General features: G+C 37.2%; 1 protein-coding gene across 6 annotated transcripts; it reads right to left on the minus strand.

Moving 5' to 3' along the window:
* Positions 1-25,154, minus strand: dbnlb (drebrin-like b). Of its 6 annotated transcripts, none has more exons than XM_065247627.1 (15): positions 24,931-25,154; positions 19,929-19,984; positions 19,374-19,486; positions 15,093-15,167; positions 14,060-14,206; positions 10,712-10,789; positions 10,474-10,625; positions 10,076-10,130; positions 7,723-7,794; positions 7,237-7,351; positions 5,436-5,531; positions 3,115-3,186; positions 2,188-2,285; positions 1,534-1,609; positions 1-1,289 (listed from the first exon to the last, which is right to left on the minus strand). In XM_065247627.1, exons 1-15 carry the CDS (start codon positions 25,011-25,013, stop codon positions 1,153-1,155), a joined length of 1,425 nt encoding a protein of 474 aa, XP_065103699.1. In that variant the 5' UTR covers positions 25,014-25,154; the 3' UTR covers positions 1-1,152. The 6 variants fall into 6 exon arrangements, with proteins under 6 accessions (XP_065103699.1, XP_065103698.1, XP_065103700.1 ...); XM_065247626.1 differs by having other exon boundaries at positions 3,115-3,189; XM_065247628.1 differs by lacking the exon at positions 3,115-3,186.
* Between the last annotated feature and the right edge of the window lie 2,438 nt (positions 25,155-27,592).

The following is a 27,592-nucleotide window of genomic DNA, read 5'->3' on the forward strand; positions in this document are numbered from 1 at the left end:
TCCATCTTAAAACTCATTTATTTAATCTTTTAATGAAAGTTACAACATTGTGCAGACTAGTTAGATATTCACAACAACCTCTAACAACACCACTGTTGATGTTATGATGTTTTTCAATATGGGTCTTTGTTAAAGTCCTTTCCTCAAAAATATTTGATCCATCTCCACTCTCTTATTGGCACAGCACTGACATTATACTGTGTGTGTATGCAAAGAAATAAATGCAAGGGTTGAAAAACAACTGAAATGATTTTCTTTGAGCGCAGACCGAAAGGCAGCGAGATGACAGAATGGAGGTTCCCTGAAACCTAAAAATCACAGTATTAAGATTCTCCACATTTCTGAGTAGACAAGAAAGCTGTGGTATAACTTACAATCGCAGTCTGATCCTAAATAACTTGCTTATCATTGAAGAGCGATGATAACATCAGAAAAGTGCAAATAAACTCTGTATAGTTTCAGTCTGAACTCAATAAACACTGCAACCAAACATCTGCGCTATGTTCTTTAAGAACGCAAGGCAGTCCAACCCGGTCTTGTGGAGAAATAAAAGGCAAAAATCAAGGCAAAACAGGATCGTTATACCATAAACTTACGGTAGATGCACTGAAAATCACTAACACAACAAAATAGGTTTCATTTTAAAAGTGCAGCATGTTGTTGAAATGTTTGAAATGCTGAAATGTCTTCAAAATAAACAAAAAAAGATTAAAGGAAAGGTTCAGTCTAATAGGATATTTGCACACTGTAAAAAAAAAAGTTGGTTCAACTTAAAGTAACGTGGTTAAAAATGTCAGATTTTCACACAACTTTTTTTAAGGCAACCAGGTAACTTACTTTAAAGGGTTAAGTTGAATCAACAAGCCTTTTTTTACAGTGCATGAACCCTGTTGTATCTGCCGGCATCACTGTTTTGTGAAATGAATAGACCGTTTGAAATGAAATAAAATGAACAACACAAAGCTACCAGTACAGTATAGAATATTATTTTCAGAGTTTTAAATACCCCCCGATCACACCATTAGCACTCGTTTGGTCCATGATTTTAATTTTAGTCTTTTCAATCAAATATACTGATCCCATCGTGCTCACAGCACCAGAGATTTGTTGCAGTCCGTCTTTAACGGGGGATGCGGGACGCGTCGAGCGACGTTAGATCTTTTCTACGTAGTTCGCCGGAAACATCCCGAAATGACCGTCCTGGCTGTATCCTCGCCACCAGCCTTCATCGATCATCTCGATACCGGTAATGATCTCATCGGGGTCAAATGAAATCTCGGTGTCATCGGCTGAGGAGATACACACACGAATCACAATGTATAGTTTACCTTTCCAAGCCAATATGCATGTAATACATTTAACTGCGTTTTTAATTCATCACACTTTTTTTTGCCAAGGCCTGATCTGATAAAATATTGTGCAGGATTAACAAAACTGCAGCGTAATTGCGAGAGTGAAAATGGAGAAGTGGGGGAAAAAATGTGCACGTCAGCATATACAGAATACAGCGTATCATTGTGTACACATACTCACCAGCCTGGTAGTCATATAGAGCCCTGGCACAGATGCCACGATCACCAGCCTCATCATACGTATTCTGTTCCTCCACCTGTATGGAGATCATTACACCACATTCAGGGTGTGCACATTATTTTCAAGGCATAAATGTTTGTTTATTATATCCTAAACATTTAATAACTTAGATGAAACAACGTATGTAGGGAAAATTAAATTAGGCAGTAACATCTTAGCCTAACATCTGCAATCCAATCAAATGTCAGATGAGAAAATCAAGTCTTAATTCAGAATTGTGTGAGAATATAGACATTAAATAAGTACACATTAGACAGAATTGCATAGTATTTATTTATTCTTACTATTGAAGTCAATGGATACCTTTAAATGCTTTATAAATCATCGTTTAAGTCTTTAAAGGCGGGGTGCATGATCTCTGAAAGCCAATGTTGACATTTGAAATCACCTAAACAAACACGCCCCACCCCAACAGAATCTGGACCTTCTTTTGATAGACCAGCCTATACGTGTGTTTTGGAACTCGTCCCGACTCCCTTTTCCAAAGTGTTTTTCAAAAATCATGCACCCCGCCTTTAACACGCCAACATTTAAACACATGCTTTTTATAACAGGTCTGTAAGAACTTTTGGGTTCTGGTACTGAGTGATGTACCTGTCCAGGATCCTCATAGACATTGACAGGTTCCACTACTGCCTCATACTCAGACTGCTGAGGTTCTGTGTGCGTTTCATAAGGAGGCACTTGTACGTCTGAAATATCAATGAAAGAATCATTTACAGTCTCTTGCAATAACACGATCTCCCCACAGAGTGGCGCTGACAAACAGCTGACTGACCAAACACAAAACATGAGGCTGATGATGATCAATTAAGCTGGGGAATCTTAAGAAAACAAAAAACTTTAAAGAGACAGTTCACCTAATAACAAAACCTCTGTAATCATTTGCTCACCCTTGAGTCATTCCAAACTTGCGTAAATTTACGTGGAACACAAATGAAGATATTTTGAAAAATGTTAATAAGCAAACAAATCTGGGGCACCACTCATTTCCATAGTATTCATTTTTCCAACCATGGAAGTCAATGGTGCCCCAGATCTGCTTGATTACAAGCATTCTTAATTTTTTTTCATTTGTATTCAGCAGAAATTTACTCAAGTTTGGAAAGACTCAAGGGTTTACAGAAGATTCATTTTTGGGCGAATTATCCCTTAAGACGACAAATTAAGATGACAAAAGAATGATACTTTGCATAAAGAAAATATACATTCAATTTTTACGACAATTCATATATAATTCTATTAAAATAAATCATTAATTAGAGCCAAATACGAGTACAGAAAATTCTATCATGATATATACATTTTGGAGTATTTTTGTATGTTTTACCTTATTTGCAATAATTATACAAGTCAAAATTCGTATATTTAATTAAATCATTTAGTTTCTTTATACAAAATCTCTTTTAAAACTTTTTATTTTTTATGAAATATGATAAATGTCATGAGATTTAAGGAAACGTGGCTAATACAGCAACCAAGGTGAGAGGAACTGAAAATGTTTGTGTGTGTGAATCGCACCTTCATATTCTGCCTCAGGTTCTGGCTCTGGTTCCACATACTGAGTTCTGGGCGGTTCATCAAAACTGGGCTCTACACACACATGCATGGACACGCAAAACACACACATGCATTGGAACACGCACACACTGGGACAACTCAATTTACAGTTTTACATACAGAGGTGGAGTGAAGAGTTCAAACTAGGAGTTGGCAGTATGACCTAAATCGTATATTGTGATACGATTCGTTTACATATTGAGGTTACTTATCAAGTGATTTATAGTGCATTGCAGTTATATATTAATCTTTTGGTGAGTTTCCTGAAATCAACCCCCCTTCTTGAGTTAGGGGGGCTGAAAAGGTGATGTTCACATTCAGATCAGTATAACTGTGGTATTTTTGGTCTAGAAGCCTAATCTTGATCTCTTTTTAAATAGGACACTTTTAAGTTTTTCAAATAATTGTCTCTGGAGTTGTTAATATGAAATATTAAAGTTATAGCAGTTTAAGTTTGTTTTAAAAACTAAAACAATGTTATTAACTCTTTCCCCGCCAGTGTTTTTTATGATTTTCACAGAAGTTTAATGCCTTCCAGAAAATGTTCTTCTCTAAATATATAAACACACAATATATCAAATGAAAGAGACCCTCTGCTTTCAAAACAATTATCACCTCTCAAATATGGGTAGGTTTCTTCAAAAACACAAAATTTTGATAAAAAAGCTTAGATAATTTCATTTTTGTTAAGGACTTTTGATAGAGATCCCATTTAGAGCAATCCTCATTACATACACAGAGTTTCTTACTCTTTCACGTGAGGCGTTGCTTCCGGGTTGTATAAGTTGCGGAAGAGCGCGACCTGGTGGATAATAGCGGTATTGCGAATTGCCGAAAATACTCATCATTGGCAGAGAAGCATTTCCTCTTACTTGAAGAGTTAACTCGTCAATGGCAGGGAAAGAGTTAAGTATATATTTTATATAAAAAAAATCTAGAGTCAGAGCCGATGGTGTAGTGGGCAGCGCTCCGACATACGGTGTAAACGCACTTCCGGCGACCCGAGTTCGAACCCGGCCCGAGGTCCGATCCCATACCCCTCTCTCCACCATCTACTTTCCGGTCGTCTCTCAATTACTGTCTATCAATAAGGGGCAAAAATGGCCAAAAATAAAAACTAAAAAACAAACTAGAAAAATGAAAATGTTTCACATCAAAAATGCAAAACAAAAATAAAGCCATAATTCTTAACTAGTTTAAATCTAAATTCAAGTTTAAAACGTGGTTTTTGTGACACTTTCAGTAGATTTACCAACAACAGCCACTAGGTGTCATTGGTTTGTTGCATACTCTTGTCACAAGTTGATATAATACGGTCACAACATTATTATTAGTGCAAAAAGGTTTTGAAATATGAAATCAAAATTTTTAGAGCTTTCCAACGATATATAGTTTGTCAACATTATGTTAATATAAATATGTAATAACAACCAGATATTTTACAAAATGACTTCCACTACATCATTCTTTTTGTGAAATGGTGATAAAATATTTAATCTACACACTAGCTTTTCAACTATATATGTTTGTCAAGATTATTTTAGTTTTTGAAAAGGCTATTATCGATACTATTTCATAGTTACGCAAACAATTTGGGCCCACCTGTGGCAGTTAAGCAGTTAAACAGAAAGACACTCTTTTATACTAGTTTATTATTTATCCTCATGGGGAAAAACTAAAAAGATAAGATCATTCATAACAAAATGACAAGTGTGGCAATGGCATCAGTATGAAAGGTAAAGAATGAAGCTTGTTCAAACCTATTGCAATATCGCTGACATGCATACCTGTGACCGTAAATCAATTATATAGTTTTGCAAGCGGTGTGATGTTGCAAGCAGCGTGTCGTGACAAGTCAAACCTAAATCAGTCCTGTAATAATATTCAAATGATATCCACACTAAATTTTTATGGATGCACTCATTTGAATTCTTTTATTTCTAAATGCGAAACTGATATAACATGATTTGAACGGTTTAGTATGTTTACCGGTTTATATTTCTACTCATGCACGGTGTGTACTACTGTATCATACTGCCCACACCTAGTATGAACCGATCGGCACCGCAAATATATGCAAAATCCAACCAACACACACTGTAAACACAGCAACCTGGGAATCAAATGGTGAATTTCCATAACTTGTAGTGTAAAATCTTAAGCATGCACTGAGAACGTGCGAGTGATGTTAGTTTCACATGAAAGCACCAAATCAAGGAAAAAAAGAGCAGAAAGTATGGAGACACCAAACCTTTTGAAAACAAATGATAAGGCCTGTGTACCTCTGGCTCGCAAGGGCGACGAAGGCTGACGCACAGGAGAACGTAACGGCTCTGGATCACATGACTGCTTGGACAGAAAAGGGCTGTTCAACCGCCCTGAGATACACAGAACAGAAAGCGACAAAGAGAAAGTCGAGCTGACAGATGGCTGACGGGGAGCGTACATAGAAGAAGAGATGTCACAAATGTTGTTTTAGACAGAAGAACTGCAGGGCGGACAGACACAAACACGGTTAACGGTGTAGAGAAGAATGAGATAAATACCATCCAACAAAAAACATTAAACAGTTAGATGCTGCGTGCACAGAAAACAATACATCCAATACATACAGCGTCTCCAATACATTATGCCTGACCTGACCGCATGAAGTTAAATATAACATGCAAATACAAATAAAACCCTTTCAAATTGTGTGTTGAGATCTTATCAGGGCAGAAAACCACTGACCTTGGCATTGCTACCTGTTTCCTGCTAAAGGAAATCACTATAGTGTACACTCACCTAAAGGATTATTAGGAACACCTGTTCAATTTCTCATTAATGCATTTATCTAATCCACCAATCACATGGCAGTTGCTTCAATGCATTAAGGGGTGTGGTCCTGGTCAAGACAAACTCCTGAACTCCATGTCAGAATGGGAAAGAAAGGGGATTTAAGCAATTTTGAGCATGGCATGGTTGTTGGTGCCAGACGGGCCAGTCTATGTATTTCACAATCTGTTCAGTTACTCTGATTTTCACGCACAACCCTTTCTAGGGTTTACAAAGAATGGTGTGAAAAGGGAAACACATCCAGTATGCAGCAGTCCTGCGGGTGAAAATGCCTTGTTGATGCTAGAGGTCAGAGGAGAATGGGCCGACTGATTCAAGCTGATAGAAGAGCAACTTTGACTGAAATAACCACTCGTTACAACCGAGGTATGCAGCAAAGCATTTGTGAAGCCACAACACGCACAACCTTGAGGCGGATGGGCTACAACAGCAGAAGACCCCACCGGGTACCACTCATCTCCACTACAAATAGGAAAAAGCATCTACAATATGCACAAGCTCACCAAAATTGGACAGTTGAATACTGGAAAAATGTTGCCTGGTCTGATGAGTCTCGATTTCTGTTGAGACATTCAGATGGTAGAGTCAGAATTTGGCGTAAACAGAATGAGAACATGGATCCATCATGCCTTGTTACCACTGTGCAGGCTGCTGGTGGTGGTGTTATGGTGTGAGGGATGTTTTCTTGGCACACTATAGGCTCCTTAGTGCCAATTGGGCATTGTTTAAATGCCATGGCCTACCTGAGCATTGTTTCTGACCATGTCCATCCCTTTATGACCACCATGTACCCATACTCTGATGGCCACTTCTAGCAGGATAATGCACCATGTCACAAAGCTCGAATCATTTCTTGAACATGACAATGTGTTCCCTGTACTAAAATGGCCCCCACAGTCACCAGATCTCAACCCAATCGAGCATTTTTCGGATGTGGTGGAATGGGAGCTTCGTGCCCTGGAAGTGCATCCCACAAATCTCCATCAACTGCAAGATGCTATCCTATCAATATGAGCCAACATTTCTAAAGAATGCTTTCAGCACCTTGTTGAATCAATGCCACGTAGAATTAAAGCAGTTCTGAAGGCGAAAGTGGGTCAAACACAGTATCAGTATGGTGTTCCTAATAATCCTTTAGGTGAGTGTATAATAGTAGTGAGAAGCAGAAGTACCTTATCCTCTATAAGTGCTACTACCATAAAGAGTTTCGTATGTAAGTTTGTGTGTGTGTGTACAGAGTAATCGTACCTGGTTTTGGACTGGATGGAGAGTTGTCTGTGTTTGTCGGTTTGATACCCATCTCTCTCTGTTTAAACATTTCTCTGGGATTAACAGAGCGCTGCGAGATGAGAGACGCCGCTTCCTGTTACAAACACACATGGACAGATACATTACTCGACTGATAACACTGGTGGTGACCTTTATCAAAATGTTATATCAAGAGTGACATCAGAGGATATGAGCCAGATCGCAGAGAGTCAGTGGTGCAAGGAAAACACAGTGATAGGAAGAAAGAGAGATCTTAATGCATCCTATAATGCACAGAGAAAAAGAGCAGGGGCTCCACTAAGCCACTTTTGGCGAATAAAACAGTATTTAAACTGTACAGTGTGTAATATAAGACACGGAAGGGAGAAAGAAAGAAAGAAAGAAAGAAAGAAAGAAAGAAAGAAAGAAAACGTCAGTTCTGCTCTCCAGGTGCCAGAGGAGAGTTTCACATTTCCTCTCACTTACGTTTGCCTTTTCCACCGATTCTCCGCGTTTAAAGGGTTTCTGCGATGCTGCCTGCTCCCTCTCCTGCTCCTCCTAATAAACATTACACACATTATATCTCTTACATGTGGCTTGTGTCTCGAATCCCACAGATCCGCCTGGTGCATAGTACTAACTGAAGAGACACAAGCTCAAAAGTGCACAATATGCTAGAAGTTAATGGCTTGTATAGACAATAACCTTTATGCACAGCCACAGAAGACGAGACATGTAAAAAGGCTAATTTTACAAACGATAACGCGTCAGTGTCCTGTGTGCATTTGACCTACATACGAAACCACAGATTCTGCAAAGCATTTATCATTTCTGTCACTGCTTCTCGGTTGGGCTGTAAAGTGTTTTGGAAATATGGTTTGAAGGTTATTAATGTGGAGAGAGGAGGGTTAAGCTGATCTCGTAATGGAAAGCTAATGACAAACTGCACTGTACTAGAAAAAGGAAAACCATGAGTTAAATGAAGAACTAGAGATGCTAGTTTTTAGTCAAGGATTCAGCCTTCTCTACAAAGTGGATTTGCTAAACACAATTATCAGAATTCAATGAAATTTTTTAACGTGAAATCCACCACTAGATCCTGTTAATTTTTTTTAACTTTAAATAAATATTTACATTAAAGGCACAGTATGTAATATTTGGTGCTAGAGGTCGGCCAAAAACAAAATTAGAGCTTGATGATGCTGTGAAGGAGCGTGGAATGATGGGAGTTGTAGTCTAGACGAGACTCACGAATTATGTTCATGGACGACGTCATGAAATAAAGTTTTATAACCGTTACATTATAATGTAAGCCAAAAATGCGACTTGATTAAAACAACAGTGGCGTGCTAGACACTTCAATACGACTTCAGCATGTGGCACTTCCCAGATAGATCGGCGTATGACGAGATACTGATTTTTGAACGAGATACTGTGATGTCATACGCGAACGGTCTGTGCAGCACTTGCATGAAATCAAAAACACGAGGTTTACCACAGTTAAGGCGGTAACTGAGGATAACGCAGACATGACACCACTGAGAGGTGACTCTATGAACAGGGGCGAATTGCTTACTAACACTGCAAAATCTCTCAATTTGAACATTTGGGATAATACAAGTACACTGTGCTAGTAGTTTTTTTTTTTAATTCAAAAAATATACATATTGTGCCTTTAACCAGAAAATGACTAAATAAAACAACAAAAGCCGCATTTACACTGCCTGTGTCCAATATTTTTTCTCTCATGTGGCACAGATTGGATATGACCCACAGACATCCATCCCATATAAATCGGACATGAATAGGATACATGCATTCTAGTGTTAATTTCGTCAGACGAGACGAGACTAAAACCCCATTCACACAGACCTCTGGTCCCAGAAAATACCCGTAAAATTGCCAGACAAGCGTCTGTGTGAACACAAACTCGTCCCGTATATCTTCTGGGATCGTTGCTGGAAAGAGGACCTAGTCAGATACACGGAAAACCCTCTGTGTGAACAAGAAGCCGAAACAATGCCGTAATGAGCATGCCGTAGTAAGGACGCGCGCGTCATGGCAACATGAAGTTGGTTCAACTCTTTAAAATGAGGGATTTACAACATTCACGACAAGAAATGTCAGCAAACTGGACTGAAGCAGATATCAGGAAAGTTTATAGCTCGTCACTTACTGCGTTGAAACGGAGATCAATTAGCAGCATAAAAGAATATCACGTCACGTGCTCATTTGAGCTATAATAAACAAAAATCTCAACAAGATATATTGAGTTTTCTTTTGACTAAAACTAGATTTTTTTTAGGCTTTTAGTCGACTAAAACTAACAAGGACATTTGGCACAAGACTAAGACTAAATTAAAAATAGGTGATAAAATTAACACTAATGCATTTGTATCCTCAATGTAAGCGGACAGATCGGATATTCCCATCTAAAGACGTGTCGTGCATTAAAAATGCGACGCTGGCAAATGACGTCTACTCAGGTGGACACCACCCGCGATCACATGACTCCATCTTTGGTGTGACCGCTCCACTGAGTTGAGCAATGATGAAGTTTAATGTCTTGATACAGAAATAAAGCTCTATTATATCTTGTATCGGATACAATCGCTTTTAAAAGATGTAAACAGGTCGAAATTGGAGAGTCAACAAATCGGAATTGGGCACCAAGATAAATCCAGCCAAATATAGTCTTGTGTGTTTCTATGCTAGCATCAAGGCTATAAACAAATGTTAATAAATATCTTCACAGGATCTGTGTCAGAACACGTCCAGAGATAACAAATCACACAGATATATGTGTGTGTGTTTGAGACAGAGAGAGAGAGTAGCTCACCCGCTGCTGTTTCTCATGGGATTGAGTCTCCGTCTCTTGTTTCTCTTGGTACTTCCTGTAACACAACAAACATAATCTAAAAATTAACACATATCAAATGCCAAATAGGAGTAAAAACTGGCTTTGGAGAGACAAATAAACAAATGTTATTCTCCAGTTGGCCAGTAACATCTGACACAAGTCATCTACTGTGTGTGGTAAACACAAATGTGGAACATATTAACAAGCATACTCTTTACTTAAGGCTGAACAATTTTGTTGCCAAAAGGGAAAATATATATTTTTCCAAAAACAAGTTTTCCATCATTGGCAGGTGTGGGAATAGGTACATTTTGAAACCTCACAATACATTTTTGTTAACTCCAACAAACATACATACAGACAGTAAAGTTGCTGACCTCTGTTGGTCTATCTGTGACGCTCTCTCTTTAGCTTTCTTATCCCGTAACTCCGCCTCTTTCATCTCTCTGGCCTTTCTTTCCTTCTCCAGTTTCTGTCTCTCCTCCTCTGCCTTCCTCTTCTCCTCCTGAATACGTTTTTCCTCATCTTTCTGAGAAAGAGACAAATGCATTTAGCAAAACAAACAGAGAGGACTTGTGAAACACTGAACGAAATTGCTTATGCATGCTGTATTACCTCTGCTTGGGCCCAGAAATTGTCTTTGTTCGTTTTTTTTATTTCAGACATGGCGTTAGTCTTCTGGTAAACCGATCCCTGTGTGGGAAAATAAATTATTAGCAGGACAAATTAGATCTTCGTCATCTTTGGCATTTTCTTTGGGTGAGAAACCTCCGGGGAAAATGTGATAAATTAATGTATTTATATATTTCAAATCATTCAGCTTCAGAAGAAAATCTGAAGAAAGGGCTTATCAGTCTCCACATATACCACTACAAATAAATAGGAACTGGAGCTTTAAAACGTTAAAATGTTTTTTATCAAACTCATGCGGTATATTACAAGGTCTTCAAAAGTCATAGGATAGCTTTAGGTGTTACACAGAGTAAATACAGGTTGTTATTCAAATAATTTGTCCTCCAATTTTTAGAAGCTCCCAAAAGCTGCTGGTTGAATAATGACTGTTCGAGTCTGTTTATCACACAAAGATATTGTATGACTTTATAAGACTTAGGATATAGTTGCTTTTGCACGCTTTCATTGTCATGGGTAAGAACCAACCACATCCTTTTAAATAGGGATGCACCGATACCACTTTTTTGGAGTACGAGTACTTGCATTTCAGTACTTGCCGATACCGATACAGAGTACTTAATAAAAAACATGATTTAAATTTACAGGTAACAGCTTTAGTCATATAATTTAACAAAAAAACAAGGGACTTGTTTTCCAGTTTGGAATTCGGATTCTAACCAATGAAAATTTCTAACATGCAACTATTAACAACACATACAATTATTATCTACTTAATCATAATGTACTATAAATGATAACGCTTTTAGAAGTGACCCCGATTAATTATTTTAAACCACCAGAACATTTTCCCATATTCTGAGCATTCCGGCTAATTCCCTGTGAAATTCCTGACACAGCACTTTGATTGGCATTTTAGATAAACAGGCCGTGGGCCGGCACTGATCCATTCACCATTGTGCCATCATAAGACCTGTCAGATGCATTCTGCTGTTGAGACAACAAATGTTGAATAATTCTGACATGTTTTCCAATGATTCAACTAACCAAAGGCAAAAAGTTGTTTCAACCGTCATACCGAAACGTTTTAAGAATGGTAAGAAGTGATTACAGTTATATTTTCACCTGAGCCTGGATCAGCAGGATTATAAACCATTCTCAGTCTTACAATACCAAGCAACAGCGTTCAAAGGATGTTTATCATCCCCACAATGGAAAATGAAGCCATATATGTCGGCACAGAATCATATGCGTCAACATTGTGATTTGAAAATATGGGAAATTTCCAAACCCCAACATTACCCCTCCACCCTTTCTCACCACTAGGCAAGACAGTGTATTAGTGTACCTAATAGTGTGGATTGGTGATAGTGTACCTCATTACGCCTTAATCAGTCCGCCGCCATGCTAATTCCAAACCGAGGCTGTGAGGGATGGGCGTGCACTTAAACATATTGTTTTGTACCGGGATGTTGGTCATTCAGCCATCAAAACACAGAAAATACATCATTTTACAAATTTCCACAGGACAAAGGACCTCAGAAATCATGGATTGTTCAAATGAAAATGGACATGTGACCTAATGTGAGATGAGAATAGCGCATTGTGTACATAATATCTAGGGTGACCATACGTGCCATTCTTCCCGGACGCATCCCTTCCAGGATTTCGGTGCGTCTTCCGGAAGTCGTATTTGTTGACCGCATACGCCATTCAGTTAAAAACATAAGATATACAATCGTAGTTTCATTCTTACCTTAAAATGTAACGGTTGCTTTTCTGTAATAATAATAATAATCCTCAATGATGTATGCAGTCGACAAATACGACTTCTGGAAGACGAACACAGAATCCTGGACGGGATGCGTCCGGGAAGAATGGCACGTATGGTCACCCTAATAATATCTGTTTTGGATATTAGCTTGTTGGCTAATGGTTAATTTTTTGCTAATGCTTTCTTTTCTTTAAAGCACCAATATATTGCAAAAATACAATATTTTATGACAACAACCAAGTATACATCTCCAGTTTGTATAGATTATAACAGTTTGTCACATGTATTTTCTCCGTTATGTTTATTCAAGACGTGAACGTTGACTTAACGCGATAGTAAGTTGTGCTAGTTTGTTAGCGGTAAAACCCCATATAAACCTCCAAAGTTGTGTATAAATGTTATTTAGTTCGAAAATTTATCCTGCTTCTGTTGATTCCGGTAAATGTGCTTAAAAACAAAACTTAAGAGAAAAGTTTTTAACGTATTCAATCTGTATGAATTTGAGATATGTACTTAGTTATTGGACTATATTAGTGTTTTAAAGAAACACAAGCATGCTTACAACATTAATGATTAGCCAACAGTCTAATAGCAAAATAGATTTTATATGCACAATGCGCTGCTCTTATCTCAAAATTAGGTCATTTGTCCGTTTTCATTTTAACAATCCATGTTTTCTGAGGTTTTTGTCCTGTGGAAATTTGTTAAATTAAGTATTTTCTGTTTTGATGACTAAATGACCACCATCCTAATACAAAACAATAGGTTTAACGCACACGCGCTGGACGTCCATCCTTCACAGCCTCATTTTGGAATCAACATGGCGGGAGACTGAATAAGGCGTATTCATTTATCATGTGGCTCTGTCACATTTGCAAGGGACTTGTTATCCACACAGGTCACAAATGTTATATTTCTTACACCTTCTGAGGAGTGTATTTGTGAGCTTGACCAGTCTGGTTGATATTTAATTAGAGTAAAGCACAAACAGAAGTGTCTCCCAACACACAAACTTGCAAACCACAAACCACTGCACGAGTTTGTGTACGTGAGGACTGGGCGGACGTGACCATGGCGGTGTGTCCATACTGCAATGCATTATTGTAATTGCACAACTCGGCATCCTTTATCCTCAAGGTGGTTCTGGCTAGAGGGGATACAGCTACAGCCAAATCTCACAAGATGTTGGGTTTAGGATGAAAACAGTGCTCATCCGGCAAAATTTTGGCCATAGCTCTATCCCTTCTAGCCACAACCCCACAGAATGCTGTTCTTCTTCGACCGCTTCTTTTCTTTTCTTGTTTTATTGGGGAGTTACGTTTAAGTGACATGCGACAGCTAATACATATCAAATACGCCCAGTGGGATTTTTTATAGAAAGATTAAAAGAAAGAAAGAAATACGGAAAATATGTAGACAGGATGATAGTGGAATAGAAAACGGTTTGGCATGGCAATGTCCAACAATAAATTAGATTTGGGCATATGTGTGTGTTTATGTTAGAAACAGAAATAAAACTAAATAAAAAAAATCTCTGTGTGTGTGTTTAAGACACTGACCACAGGCCCCTGCGGCCCCGAGTCTTTGAAGCGGCTGGACTCTTTGTGGAAGCTGTAGTTAGCTCCTGAGGCTTTAGCCACTTTCTGCATGATGACTTCAGGCTCCACATCTTCCTCTGCCCGCGCGTTTATGGTCACGTGAGCTCCCTGCAAAAACACCACAGCAAAATGAATCCCACACGCGAATATCAAACACAAACCTCTTTTAAAAGAAGAAGCATCGAGAATCACAAGCTGGTTTCACACCAAACACCCACGCACAGATATTTTCCATCAGTTTATTTATTAGCAACCTTAGATCGATTTTTAATCAAACAAAAACACCATAAAATACAACATTAACAAAACTGCATTTCAACCAAACACAGCTAGCCTAGCCAGACTACAAACAAATAAATTAGATGTAATTAGATGGGAGGTTCTCCAACCGTTTCCTGTTTACACTAAATTTTATGATGTAAGCATGTTGCTTACATGTATGGCAAGATTAAAATATAATTAAGTTGCTTCTTTAGTGATTTATTATCTGAGGTTAACCAGCTGAAAAAAAAACAGCCCACTAGATAGGTCACTAGATACAACTTTAATGCAAGTCTATGAGATTTTTTGGCATCTTCTTAACAAAGAACACAATCACTCAAGTACAAAGGGTGTGTGACCCTGCCAGTGAAAACCTAACTAAAGTCATTTTTTGTTTCATTCCTTTGTAATATGAGGAACATTCTGTCAAAATATAACCTTGATATCTTTAACACTGACTGAAATAATGTAAATCAATAATTGAAATCAAACTTTGCTGCTCCTTATCTCAACATTAACTCTACAAATATTGTTAAAATAAAATAAAATGGGCTCGTCCTTATATAGCCTTATTCATGATGTCATATCCTGTTGATAAGAGTAAAAACTGCACAACTGTGACTCATTGTGTAAGTTCACATAACATTAACCTCATCACACAAACAAACACACAGAGAGATCTATATTTATATATACATACACACATATATTCAAACACAATATAGCCAATTACCTTGAGAAAGTTAGCCATAGTGCTCACATGGTTCGCACACTGCCCTTTTCTAGCATCTTTGACACCTTCTCCTGTCTGAAAACACAGTGACAAAAACTGCATTTTAATCAAATAAAGATGAAGATATAAAGATTTATACATTTTTAAGACAAGAAACTTGCATGATATACAGAATACATATTGTGCTTTCTATGTTCACATTTCAAATATAATGTCAAAATGCTATAATCAGCTTGTTTCAATTAAGTGTTAGTTATGGTTAGCTTGCTAATGTGTGCTGTTGCTGTACTATAAAAACTTTATATTTCTAAATTTAACTAACGTGATTAGGTAATAGTAGCATTGCCAAATTTAACAAATTGTACTCAGATCAACTCAATTTAATTGTGCTAAGGTAAAAAACAACTGAGTAAGGTGAACCAAAGCCAAAGGTATACTAGGGACGTCCGCGTACGTGCGCCGTCCGCATGGCGTCATTTTCTTCACAGTTTGCGGACAGTACGTGTACAACGGCGTATGCGCGAGAAAATGTTGAGACGGGACACTTCACTACAAACTATTACACAAAGGCAACAGACAGCATTTGCACATACACTTTTCTTCTATTTTCCCTTCTTCCAAGAACAGAAAGCTTAATGTTATAACCATAATGTTTGCTTCCTGTTCTTTGTTTGCTTGTTGCTTGTTCTAAATTTATTGCGTGCAACTACTTACCTTAAAAAATTGAGCAAATTCAATGAATACTTTTTTGTCACTATAGTAAATGGCGCTTCTGATTCACACAGTAATCCTCAAGGCTTTTTAATAAAGGCCCGCATTCATCAATATAGTACTACGTCCAGAACGCTACATCTTACGGCATCTCTCGTGAACGTGCATCAGTCATAACTGGAAACTAGTTTTAGCTTGTAAAGTTTTAAGTATTTATATTTTTCTTACAAAATCGATTGCCCTCAGAAGGCCTTTATTAACCCCCTGAAGCCATGTGGATTACTTCATAAATAATCTACATTTTTGCCTGACTTTTAAGATTTAAAGGAAAAACAGTGGTGTAAAACAAAACACCTCTATAAAACAAAAAACCCAGATGCGCTAAACACAGCGCAAATTCCCTCCCTGTCCCTGACAGAAGACAGGGTATATGCACAAATCATAGAGATGAATTTACTACCTTTTTTAAAACCTCCACAATATTTTTTTTACTGCAAACAACATCAAGCAGCAGCTCTTTTTTAAATTTTGAAACGTTTAACATTAGTAAATCCACCTCAAACTAACATCAATTACTGTAATGACATAAACAAGAATTAATAAATGCTTATATACAATATATTGTTTATTTTTTGCTCATAATGCATTTACTTATGTCGACAATTATACTCTTTGTGTAAAATGTTAACGAAATTTGTACTTAATATTATTCAGTACACATAAACAAATCATTCAGGGTCTGTTCTGTTCACAGTCATAGCTCTTCATAATAAAGTATGAATATGAACAAGCAACTCGAATCAAACTTAAGTACAATTCAACATAAAAATCTTATTAAAAAGGTAGAAAAGTGATTTAGTTAAGGACAGTGAGGGATTTAAATTTCTCTCAATGCTGTTTGATTAACACGAGTGACAGACAGGAGCAAAATTAGGTAACTTCCCCTTTAAGACCCAAGTACGGATCTAATACTGTTACACATGCATCTCTTTTAGCTGTTTACTTTCTAATAAGACCTAAATTGTTGTGTTTATGAGGATACTTGCAAAAGACGGGAATTTTGACGCATGTGTGCATTTAAAGGACAAGTTGGGTATTTTACACTTAAAGCCCTGTTTTCAGATTGTTAATGATGAAATAGAACGGTTTTGACTGAAATTTGGACATATGATGCTGGCCCGAGAACTTTGGGGTGTTTGTTGTATCAGCCCACCTTTACAATGGCTATATAGGTGCAATGGAACAATCCTTCCTAAAATGCATTAAACTTTCGTTTACAAAGATGTGAAACTCACCGAGTGGTCAGGGGTGTTCACTGATATGCTCACACAAAAATCGCTGCAAAAGATGCTTTCCAACAGGTTTTATCGTAGTTTTTGTCCAACTTCATTGACTTGTATTAGATGTGCTGTGAGGTAAGTTATTATTCCCGCCGCCGGGAACGTTGTTTGTATTCTTGCAATTGGGAAAGGCGGATTAGCGCCACCACCTGGGCTGGAGTGTCTATTATTCAAGCTCTCAGTGGAAGAATATACGGGTGTGAGGCGTTTGGAAAAATAGGTCCACAAGTTTACAACGAATGGTAAAACAGCTGTTGGAAAGCATCTTTTGCAGCGATTTTTGTGTGAGCATATCAGTGAACACCCCTGACCACTCGGTGAGTTTCACGTCTTTGTAAAAGAAAGTTTAATGCATTTTAGGAAGAATTGTGCCAGTGCACCTATGCAGCCATTGTAGAGGTGGGAGGTGAAAAACAAACACACCAAAATTCTCGGGCCAGCATATGTCGAAATTTCAGTCAAAACCATTCTATTTCATCATAAAATACCGAACTTGTCCTTTAAGGCTTATAAAGTGGCAAAAATACTCACAAGCTCAATGAGAAGCGGATGCGTGGCTTGCAAGTTCCTCTATGAACAGCTTAAAATCACTTAATTGAAAACTGCGGTGCTTAAATATGTGTACAAATGTTAAGCTTTTGTTACCACACGCTGAGCAACGTGACGTGAGCGCTTAACCTTGAATGAGAAAATAGTTAAGTGTGTGCGCTCAATCTGCACGGACTGCTTAAACTTAAAATCCGACTCACTGAGGTCCTGTCAGCACCGTATACATTTTAAACTATGCTATGAAGTTCAAACATGGAGACTCCTAAAAAATTACTACCAACACTGCTGAAAAAAACAGCATCAAACCAGCATGGACCCACATGGGAATTATGCTGGTTTAGCTGGTGGTCACCAGCATACCAGCACCAAAACACAACATATGCTGGTCTTGCTGGTATGACTAGCATGGGATGCTGGTGCTAATGCTGGTTTGGTGCTGGTGCTGATGCTGGTTTAGCTGGTGTTCACTAGCAAACCAGCACCAAAACACAACATATGCTGGTCTTGCTGGTATGCTGTTTTTTTCAGCATGGAAGTAAAATTGTGTTTGTTACCTTTTACTACCTTTCAAGGGCGTTAATTTTGGTAGATTCTTTTTACTACCACGCGGACAGCCTGGTAGATGACGCTTAAAAGCAGAAATATAGCAGTTACCATGGTTACCCCATAAACAAGCAGCTGCACTTACTTATAAACGGTGCTATACTAAAATAGGATGAAAAGAAAATGCCATCAAATGCACTTTTCTCGAGATAGGTCCCTTCAGAGACACATTCATAAAAACAGGCTTGGCTCCGAAACAGAGATCAAATGAAATAAAACGACAACAATAAAAGGAACGTCCGGTTGCCGATTGTATGTTATGGCGCTTTTCCATTGCATAGTACCACATGGTTTGAGACGGCTGACTTTTGGGGGCTTTTGCCCTGGGTACAGTATATAGTACCTGTTACTCTTTTTGTACCACTTTGTTTGGGGTTCCAAGCAAGCTGAGCTGATACTAAAACGTGACGTGATAACACTCTAAATCACTGTCTATCAGTGAGAGAGATCTGAGAGAATCATGATGAGCGTTATGCTAAACCCAAGATTAGCTTTACCTGTGTACTTGCGCTGGCTCGAGCAAACCTGTTGTCATCAGTGCTTTGTTGAAAGTTCCCAAACTTCCTTTTAGTAATGAAAAACATCCACAGGTTAAGAATCAGGAACACCATACCAGTGTTTTCCAGACTTGCGGATGGTGGCGGCACATTCGAGACACGAAAATGCGCAACATTTTGCAGGCTCAGCAGAGTGTGACCACTGACGCCACAACAGTTTGTGTACAAACACCCATGTTTGACAGAGGTAGTGATAAACGCGATGTGCAAACATTTATTTGATTTTGTGGCAGACTGAGAAATAAATGAATGTATGAGAACGTATAGTATTCCAACGACGCTCTCACTTGATGATGTCACAGCTGTAGGCAGCACAAATATGATGACACGCCTATAATCCCCCTCACACTCTTAAGTAATACTAAACTCGATGGAAAAAGCGAACCAAGCCAAAGTGAGGTGAGCTGAACCGTGGGGTACTATGCAATGGAAAAGCGCCATTAGGGAGCAAAAGCAGTTAGGTTCCTATTAATGGCCAGTCGACTGGTGCATCTCTAACTAAGAGTTGAGGAAACAATTACCCAGTTGATGAGGGCGTATTTGGGAAGGCCAGAGTTGGGGTCTTGAACACGACAGAAACCGTACATCACCTTCCCGCTGTTCAACTCCTCAACCATCTCCTCTAAACCACCATCTGAAAATACACAAACATGCTGGATCATATTATCACACACTAACATATAGAGAGCAATGCCACATTAAAAAAGCAAAGACAATCTACATTCAGGCTAAATGGGTTTATTGCCTCAAAACAGCCCTTCACCTAGTTAAAGTCAATGTAACGCAGCCTTTTGTGACTTATCTTCATTTTCCTGTAAGAGCATCTGACAAATCTTTACATAAATCAGTTTCTGTCTTTGATGGTATTGATTTCGCTGAACTGGTTTCTTATTAAATTTATTCAAATGAAGTGGCACACATCAAAACCACAGCTGCTGGGTAAAGATGGACGTAGGCTGACACTGTTTACCGTAACCACTTTGGTATTTTAGGCATCCTACATACATAACACTAAAGCCAAAAACAACAATTCACTATTTGTGTCTCCATACGATCAGTGCTTGAGGAAAACTTACCTCCTTTCTCGGCCAATCGGATGTCGTTGGTGTTGCCTTCATATGTGAAGAGAACCCTGCAGAAATTAAAAAGTATACAATGTCAAATCTAGCAGCAACAAATCAAACTGTACAGTATTTTGACCCAAATTCATCGGCCACCCTTTACAAAAAACATGTTTTACTACTATAAAAAGAGATGGTAAGTTAAACCATGGTTATCACAGCTTTAACCATACGCACTGCTACAAAAGCCATGGACAAACCAGTGGGAATGAATATTCAAAAAAACATGTTTACTACAAAAATGTAAGATACTTGTTAGAAGCTAACAAAATCAGAAAGAGACCTACAAGGAAAAGTAGTATGACATTCTTTACCACCCTAAATATGCAAGTTAAAGTAAATACTGGTGCCCAATTTTGGTTTCTACTTAATGACCAAGGTCAAATCTGTTCCTAAGGCTAAACCAATTGTTTATGTAGTAGAGTGACTTAAAAGAACACGCCCACATTTTTGGGAATCTTTGCACAAATCTGACCGAACTCTCTGCTCCTCACCGGGGGCTTCTCGCAAATCACTCCGCCAAAGAAGCAGTGCTTCGCCTTCTGAGAATATAGTTCCCAGTATGTATACTATTAAAAGATGGCTGTGTCTCATATCACCTTGTTATTTGTACACTCTGTGGATATACAAATCACAACACATAAATAGAAAAATGTTTGCGTTATTTTGTCACCTATTGGGAGCAGTATGCTAGCTGGAGCCATTCACTTCCAGTCTTTGTGCTAAGCTAAGCTAGCGGGGGGTGCCTCAGATAGTTATAGCACGCACGGAGATGAGAAAGGTATGTATGGACTTATCTAACTCCAGGGATATGGTGAATAAGCTAAATTCCCAAAATGTAAACGTGTTCCTTTAAGGATAAATGTTAAAATTTTATATATATATATCTAATATTATATATAAATAAAAAAAGATATATAAATAAAAAAATTCTAAAATGTATACATGTGTGTGCATATATTTGTAAATAATAATTACACACAGAACACCCACATATATTATACAAGCACAAACTATTATTGTGTTCGACAGCAATACTATGCGTTCAGCTCACATGCAATGTTCCTCTAAGCATCACGCTTATTTATTAAGCTTTCAGATGATGCATAAATCTCAATTTATAAAAAAGATAAAACCTTATGACTGGTTTTGTAGTCCAGGGTCAAGTATGTCGATATTAGGAATGGGACGATTGCGGTTTCATGATTAACCGCGATAAAATGTCCTGACGGTTAGTATTATCATTTAAAATTTAATTATCATTACCACCGTGATTTTGAAAACTTGCGGTAAATTCTGTCCAGTCAGAATCAGTTTGACGCAGACGTGCACATGCAATATAGTTTTTTGCACAAGAAGGCATTTAAAGGATAATGTATTGTATTCAATCACGGTAAACTTGGGACATGAAATATTAAATTGTGATTTTCAAAAATAAAACTTATTCAAATGTTTTCAGTGCGTGTATCAGTTCTTTTTGAACAGTTCAATCTCATTCTAACAAAACCATGACAATACTGATAACCGTGATAACTTTGGCCACTATAACCATGATATGAAATTTTCATACCGTCCCATCCCTAGTCGATATTGTGTTGGATACTGAGGTGCCCACTTTATATGACTATGATTTAGGCTGAATTATGAATAAAAATATAAATTTGTGTTACACTATGCACATACATACATACACAACTTTTTTAATACTGCTGGTTTAAGAGAAATATTTAATTGATCAGTGCTGTAAAAACCTTGGTCAAATACTACAAATAAAGTACCAAGTTGTTTTACATTGTGACACTACTACTTCGTGACATTATTTTTGTGATGAAGCAAGTTTTTTAACATTTAAAAAAAAGAAAGTTTCAGAACAAAAACATTATGTATGTAATGAGAACGAGACTTTTTGTGGTATGGTATTGAGAATGAAGGGAGGGGTCCTCAGTTGTCCAGAGACCATGCTACAATACAATACAAATCTCAATAATAAAAACCTTTTTTTATTAAAATGTATTTCCTTTGTGGCGCGTCAATAATGTTGTGTTTGTGATGACTGCTGTGGTTTTCCTAAACCTTCTACAGAAAGGAAGCTGTATCAACTTCCTCTTTGTAACACTCACTCTCTCAGCTTTAGAAACAGGAAGTGTAGTAATAAGGAATAAGAAGTGCAGATATTTATTTCTAGTAAAGCTTACAGGACAGTGCATTCATTCAGTCACATGATTAAATGTGGTTTACCAGGGAAATAACAGTTGTAAATGTTAAAGCAGAGCTGACGATTTAATCAGCAAAGCTAATTTGAGCTGTGCTGAAAGGGATAGTTCACCCAAAAATATAAACTCTGTCATCATTTTCTGATCCTCATATTGTTCTAAATCTGTATGAATTTTTTTGATGAACACAAAAGATGATATTTTGATAAATGATGATAAGCACACAGCTACAGCAAAATAAAATTAGTAATCTGTTAAAATCGCCTCTTTGTAGGGGTGCGAGCAAAAATTTGCTGTTTTGGGTGTGTCCTTTTAAATGCAAAGGAGCTGATAAAATGCAACCAGTGCCGTAGTTGAATAGTGCAGATTAAGGGGCGGTATTATTATTATAAAATCCACTTCTGACATCACAAGGGGGGACAAATTTCAATGACCTATAGTTTGCATGCTTGCAGAGAATGGTTTATCAATAGGGCTGTGACGATTAATCGTGCAAATGCGCATTTTCTCAATGAACAAATTTCAATGAATTACGGTTATAAATGCTGACACATCCAAAAGCCAGAGGGCGCTCTCATGCAGAAACTCCATTTGCGCTGCAGAAGAAGTACCATCACACACGCTATTCCAGGAAATGCCTGAAGGCTTATTTATATCGCTGTTCTTCCAATTGTTTCAGGTATTTTCATAGGCTTGCAAAATATAGACTGCATCTGAAATCGCGTACTGTAACATTAGGTAGTAAATTAGATGTATCTACTAGTATGTATAGAGAGTTTTATCTGACGCACGTGCAGTGACGCGATTATGCGTCTGGTTAGATCTTTACTTTCAGTTTCAGTTTTTTTATGGTCTGACTAGTTGCTTAACTGAACTATTGAACAAGTACGTCGTCGAAAATAACAAATGTATTGGTTTCCTATGTGTTGGTAAACTACTATTGCTTATTTTGATTGTTATATAAATAAACTACTTTAAAAGGACTTTGTTGTTATTTATTCTTAGCAGAGTTTACCGGAAGTTACGTGTTGACCAAGAAATCTGCTTGTTTATGTTGTTACTGCTGAAACGGTCTATATGGATAGTATGAATGAATCCGGATGTACTACATCCGCCATGTTGATACATCCCATGACAAACGTCATTAACTGGAATGATGTTAAACAAAACGCAACTTAACCACAATGGACAACTGTTTAATATACGTATTTGCATTTGAATAGAGCAGCGTTACCACTTTCAGGCTTTTTTTAATAAAACCACACCCCCTCCATCTTTTTCTTCGTTGGATAACTCCTTTCCCGGGGGCTCACGGGATAGTTAAGTGTCCGTGCTTTAAAAGTGCATTTTTTATTTTTCTTGTCAAAAATGACAATCATTTTGCTAGATAAGAGCCTTATGCCTCGTTTGGGATCATTTATAGTCCTTTGAAATTCCGTTGAAAAAAACTGTTAAGTGTTGAGTTAAGTATTAAGTGTTGGGCTCTATTAAAGTCCATTAAAATGAGAAAAATCCTGCAATGTTTTCCTAAAAAAACATAATTTCTTCTCGACTGAACAAAGAAAGACATCAACATTTTGGATGACATGGTGCTGAGTAAAGTATCTGGATTTTTCTTTTAAGAAAATGGAATATTCCTTTAATTGAAATTGAGCTCCCCTTGTGATGTCAGAAGGGGATAATACCGCCCCTTAATCTGCACTATCCAACCACAACACTGCCAGTTAGTGCAGACAGAGATCAACACATTTGTATTTTAAAGGACACATACCTACAAAGTGGTAATTTTAGCATGCTATAATAAATTATTTGTGGGGTATTTTGAACTAGAGCTTTACATCAGACGCCAGGGACACCAAAGATTTATTTGACATCGTAAAAAAAGTCTTGTGAAATGTCCCCTTTAAGAAAATGTATTTGCCTGCACACGATTTCATCCAACTGGGATCTTGAATGTAATTAATTAATGTAGGCCAATTATAATCACTTCTGCTACATACTAAACTCCCAGCTCATCTCATCCTCAAGAGTATATTGTATCATCTTCATCTTAAAAATATAAAGTTTACAAGCATAAGGCTGTTGGACTTTGCCCTGCTCTCATTTGGTCAATATTATATACCAGGACAGTTTATAAAATAAAGGCCTTCCTCCAGTAAGTTACCATCAGCAAACAGGAAGTGTCTCACTAATCAGTGTATACTTACAAACTGAATGATCTTTTATAAAACAGTCTGCATTATAATCTTACGTATAAATTGTCAAGAAATGCAAGAGTTACAGACAGTAGGAGGGTGTTGCCATTGCCAACCCCAGGAGCCATATATACTGTAGACAAGGAGGATAAGAGGTTAACAGAGGCACTTCTTAAAAGTTCAAATCTTTCTAAACGGATCAGATCAACTGATCTTATACTTTAAAAGGTTGCAAAGCAATACACTGAATGTTAAACGTGAGCATTAATGTAGGTTAACCTTACTCATACTGTATGTGACCTGAGAGCAACAGAGGAAGGAAATGAGAATGAGATTACTGTCCTCTCACTGTTTTGTTCACGAGATGTAGACGAATAATTATAACGTATACAGCAATTCTGCACGTGAGCTAACTAAGCAATTTAATAAATGGGCGTTGCATTGATTTAGATAAGCAGAAGTTATGGCGTTTATGAAGCCACAGCAGCAGCTAACATGCTACACATGAAGATGTCAGTGAGTGTTATAAAGACACAACCATTAACTCACCAGTTAGTGTCCGATTTCTCATCAACCACCTCGTTGTAGGCCGCGGTGAGGGCAGGGCCGTTTTTGCTCAGGTTCACAGACATGATGGAAAATTGGTGTGTTTTGACCGTTTTGACCGCCTGGCTCCGGGGACAGACGCTGAACTCCGGGGGTAGAGAGATGGAAATCTCTGGACTAAACGCATACAGGAAGCGCGCGGCGCCACATCACGTAGCAAGCCTCACAAAATCTACTATGGCGAAAGATCGCCTCATGAATATTTATTATGCAAGAAAAGCGAGATTGGCGCATCGGATTGGCTGAAATACTGACGTTTGAATGAGGGTGGGTGCCGGTTGGCGAATAGATGCTTGGCTTTTGAATATTTATTGAGTTATGTGAGCCGACGCTCTGGGTCGTTACCAAGCAATGTTCGCTAAACCGAATTAATATTCATAAGCTAAGCCTTTGTTATAGTAGGAATCGTAAACTAGTAAGCGAACACCTGCGGCATCTGCTGGATAGATGTGAAACAGCGCACATAGATTGTCTCGTGCTGATTTCCAGACAACTCGGATTTAAGATATTTCCCACCTCAAACGATCTTTTAACGTTACAAAATATTTTTAATAGGACTGACAAAATATTAATCGCATACAAAATAAAGGTTTCTGTTTGCATAATATCAGAGTTGTATAGTAATTAAGTTTTTTTTCTTTCTACATAAAAGTACATTTTCAATTATTCGTATTTTATTAGTGTTTTTCTTTGGAAAACATACATTCCAAAACATATTATCATGATTTTTACTCCACTACATTTGATAATTTCAAGTTTTTGTCTTACATTTAATATTTAAGTACATAAAACATCTAGTAATTTTTTGTACGTTTGCTTAAGTAAAAAAATCGTACTTTTACTCAAGAAAGTAAAAGTACACAATTCTTATGTAATTAGGCATTAAATCAATTTTAATATGCAATATATAATGAATACACAGTATGATTCTATGCTTTAGAATGTAGTGAACATTTTTTAGTAAAGAAAAGTAAAACATTTTTAGACAGATGCTTGGAAAATGTAACTAAAAGTATTATACACCTCTGCATAATATATTTGTCTAATCTAATGTATGTAATTATTATGTATATAAAACACACAAATATGTAAAACATTTAAGAAACTTGTTATTTATGTTTTATTTATTAATGGGCATAGATTAAACTAGATCCAAAATAAAAGTAATTTTTTGCATAATATATATTTAAGTTTTTTGCTGTGTGTAAATATTATGTATATTTAAACACACACACATACATATATATACATTTAAGAAATGTTTTTTTATATATCGTTTTGTATATATACAAAATCATAAAAATTAAACTATCTCGACAACAAAATAACAGCGGAATTAATAATTGACTTATTTTTTCTACTACATATACTGTAAAAAGTAAAAGTTGGATCAACTTAAAAAATTAGGCCTACTTCAATAAGTTAAAGGCAAAAAAAATTAAAACTAACTTTAAGTAAAAAATGTACGTTGAAAATTTTAATTTTAGGAGTACCTATTGAAGTTTTTGTTTTTTAATCTTTTCACTTAAAATGAGAAAATTTAAGTTAAAAAACGTAAGATTTTAGGCGTTACCAAATTACGTCTGTTTTTCAAGTTGAGCCAACTATTACTTTTTAACAATGTAACACAGATCTAAATGCAATGTACCAATTCACACAAAAAATATATAAACAGTACTGTTTTAAAAATGAAATATAAATAAACAGCATTGCATGTTGACTACAGAGTATGTGAGTAAAAGGGGATCTGCAAGAATTTTCAATTTCATAATCGCTCCCGTTTCCTCGCTCCCTCCTCACTTACTCCTCGCTCCATGGAAAATTTGCACCTAATTATCACTCCACTAAACCTGTAAATGTTCTTTTTTTAAATCACAAACCTCTGTGTAAAAGATGAATTCAGTGTAAAATGAATATGCAATATAAAGAGAAAAACATAAATGTGCTTTATTGAAACAGTAGCTTTTACCCTAAGCAATTATTTTCCATGAGATTTTCCAAAATTACAACACTGCATAGCTAAAAGGCCTTCCTGGTTTCACAGACAAGGCTTAGCTGAAGCCAGGACTAGGCCTTAGTTAAATTAAGATGTGTACGCATCTTTTATGAACATGCCTTAGAAAAAGATGTTACTGGTGTGAATCTTGAGACAAATCAATGGCACTGGCATATTTTAGGATTTGTCATTGCAAGTTATTTTCGGTTAGGTCAGCCCAAAAAGGTGTTTTAGTCTAGGACTAGCCTTAAGCCTTGTCTATGAAACTGGAGGGGGGTGTTCAAAATTTAAAATCTCATTGGGCAATTGTAAACTGAATTTTTTTCTGTAATACATGTATCCACATCAAAATATGCTCTCCCAAAATGTTGTTTACTGTGCCCCCAACTGTGGATGATGAAATGTGATTGTGATGGAGTGGTAGTGGATTGCTCTAGGACTGAGAGAAAACCATAACGCTCCGATTTTCAAAAAAATAAATGTCTCGCTCCAAGCTAAATCACACCGCTCCATGCCTGCTCCGCTCACATATTCTGGTGACTACAAAATACATTGAATATAGATTTTAAAACACTGATGTTGTCCATACAATAAATTCACAAGAGCGTA

This window comes from Paramisgurnus dabryanus, chromosome 11, assembly GCF_030506205.2.
Source record: "Paramisgurnus dabryanus chromosome 11, PD_genome_1.1, whole genome shotgun sequence".
NCBI classification, from domain to species: domain Eukaryota; kingdom Metazoa; phylum Chordata; class Actinopteri; order Cypriniformes; family Cobitidae; genus Paramisgurnus; species Paramisgurnus dabryanus.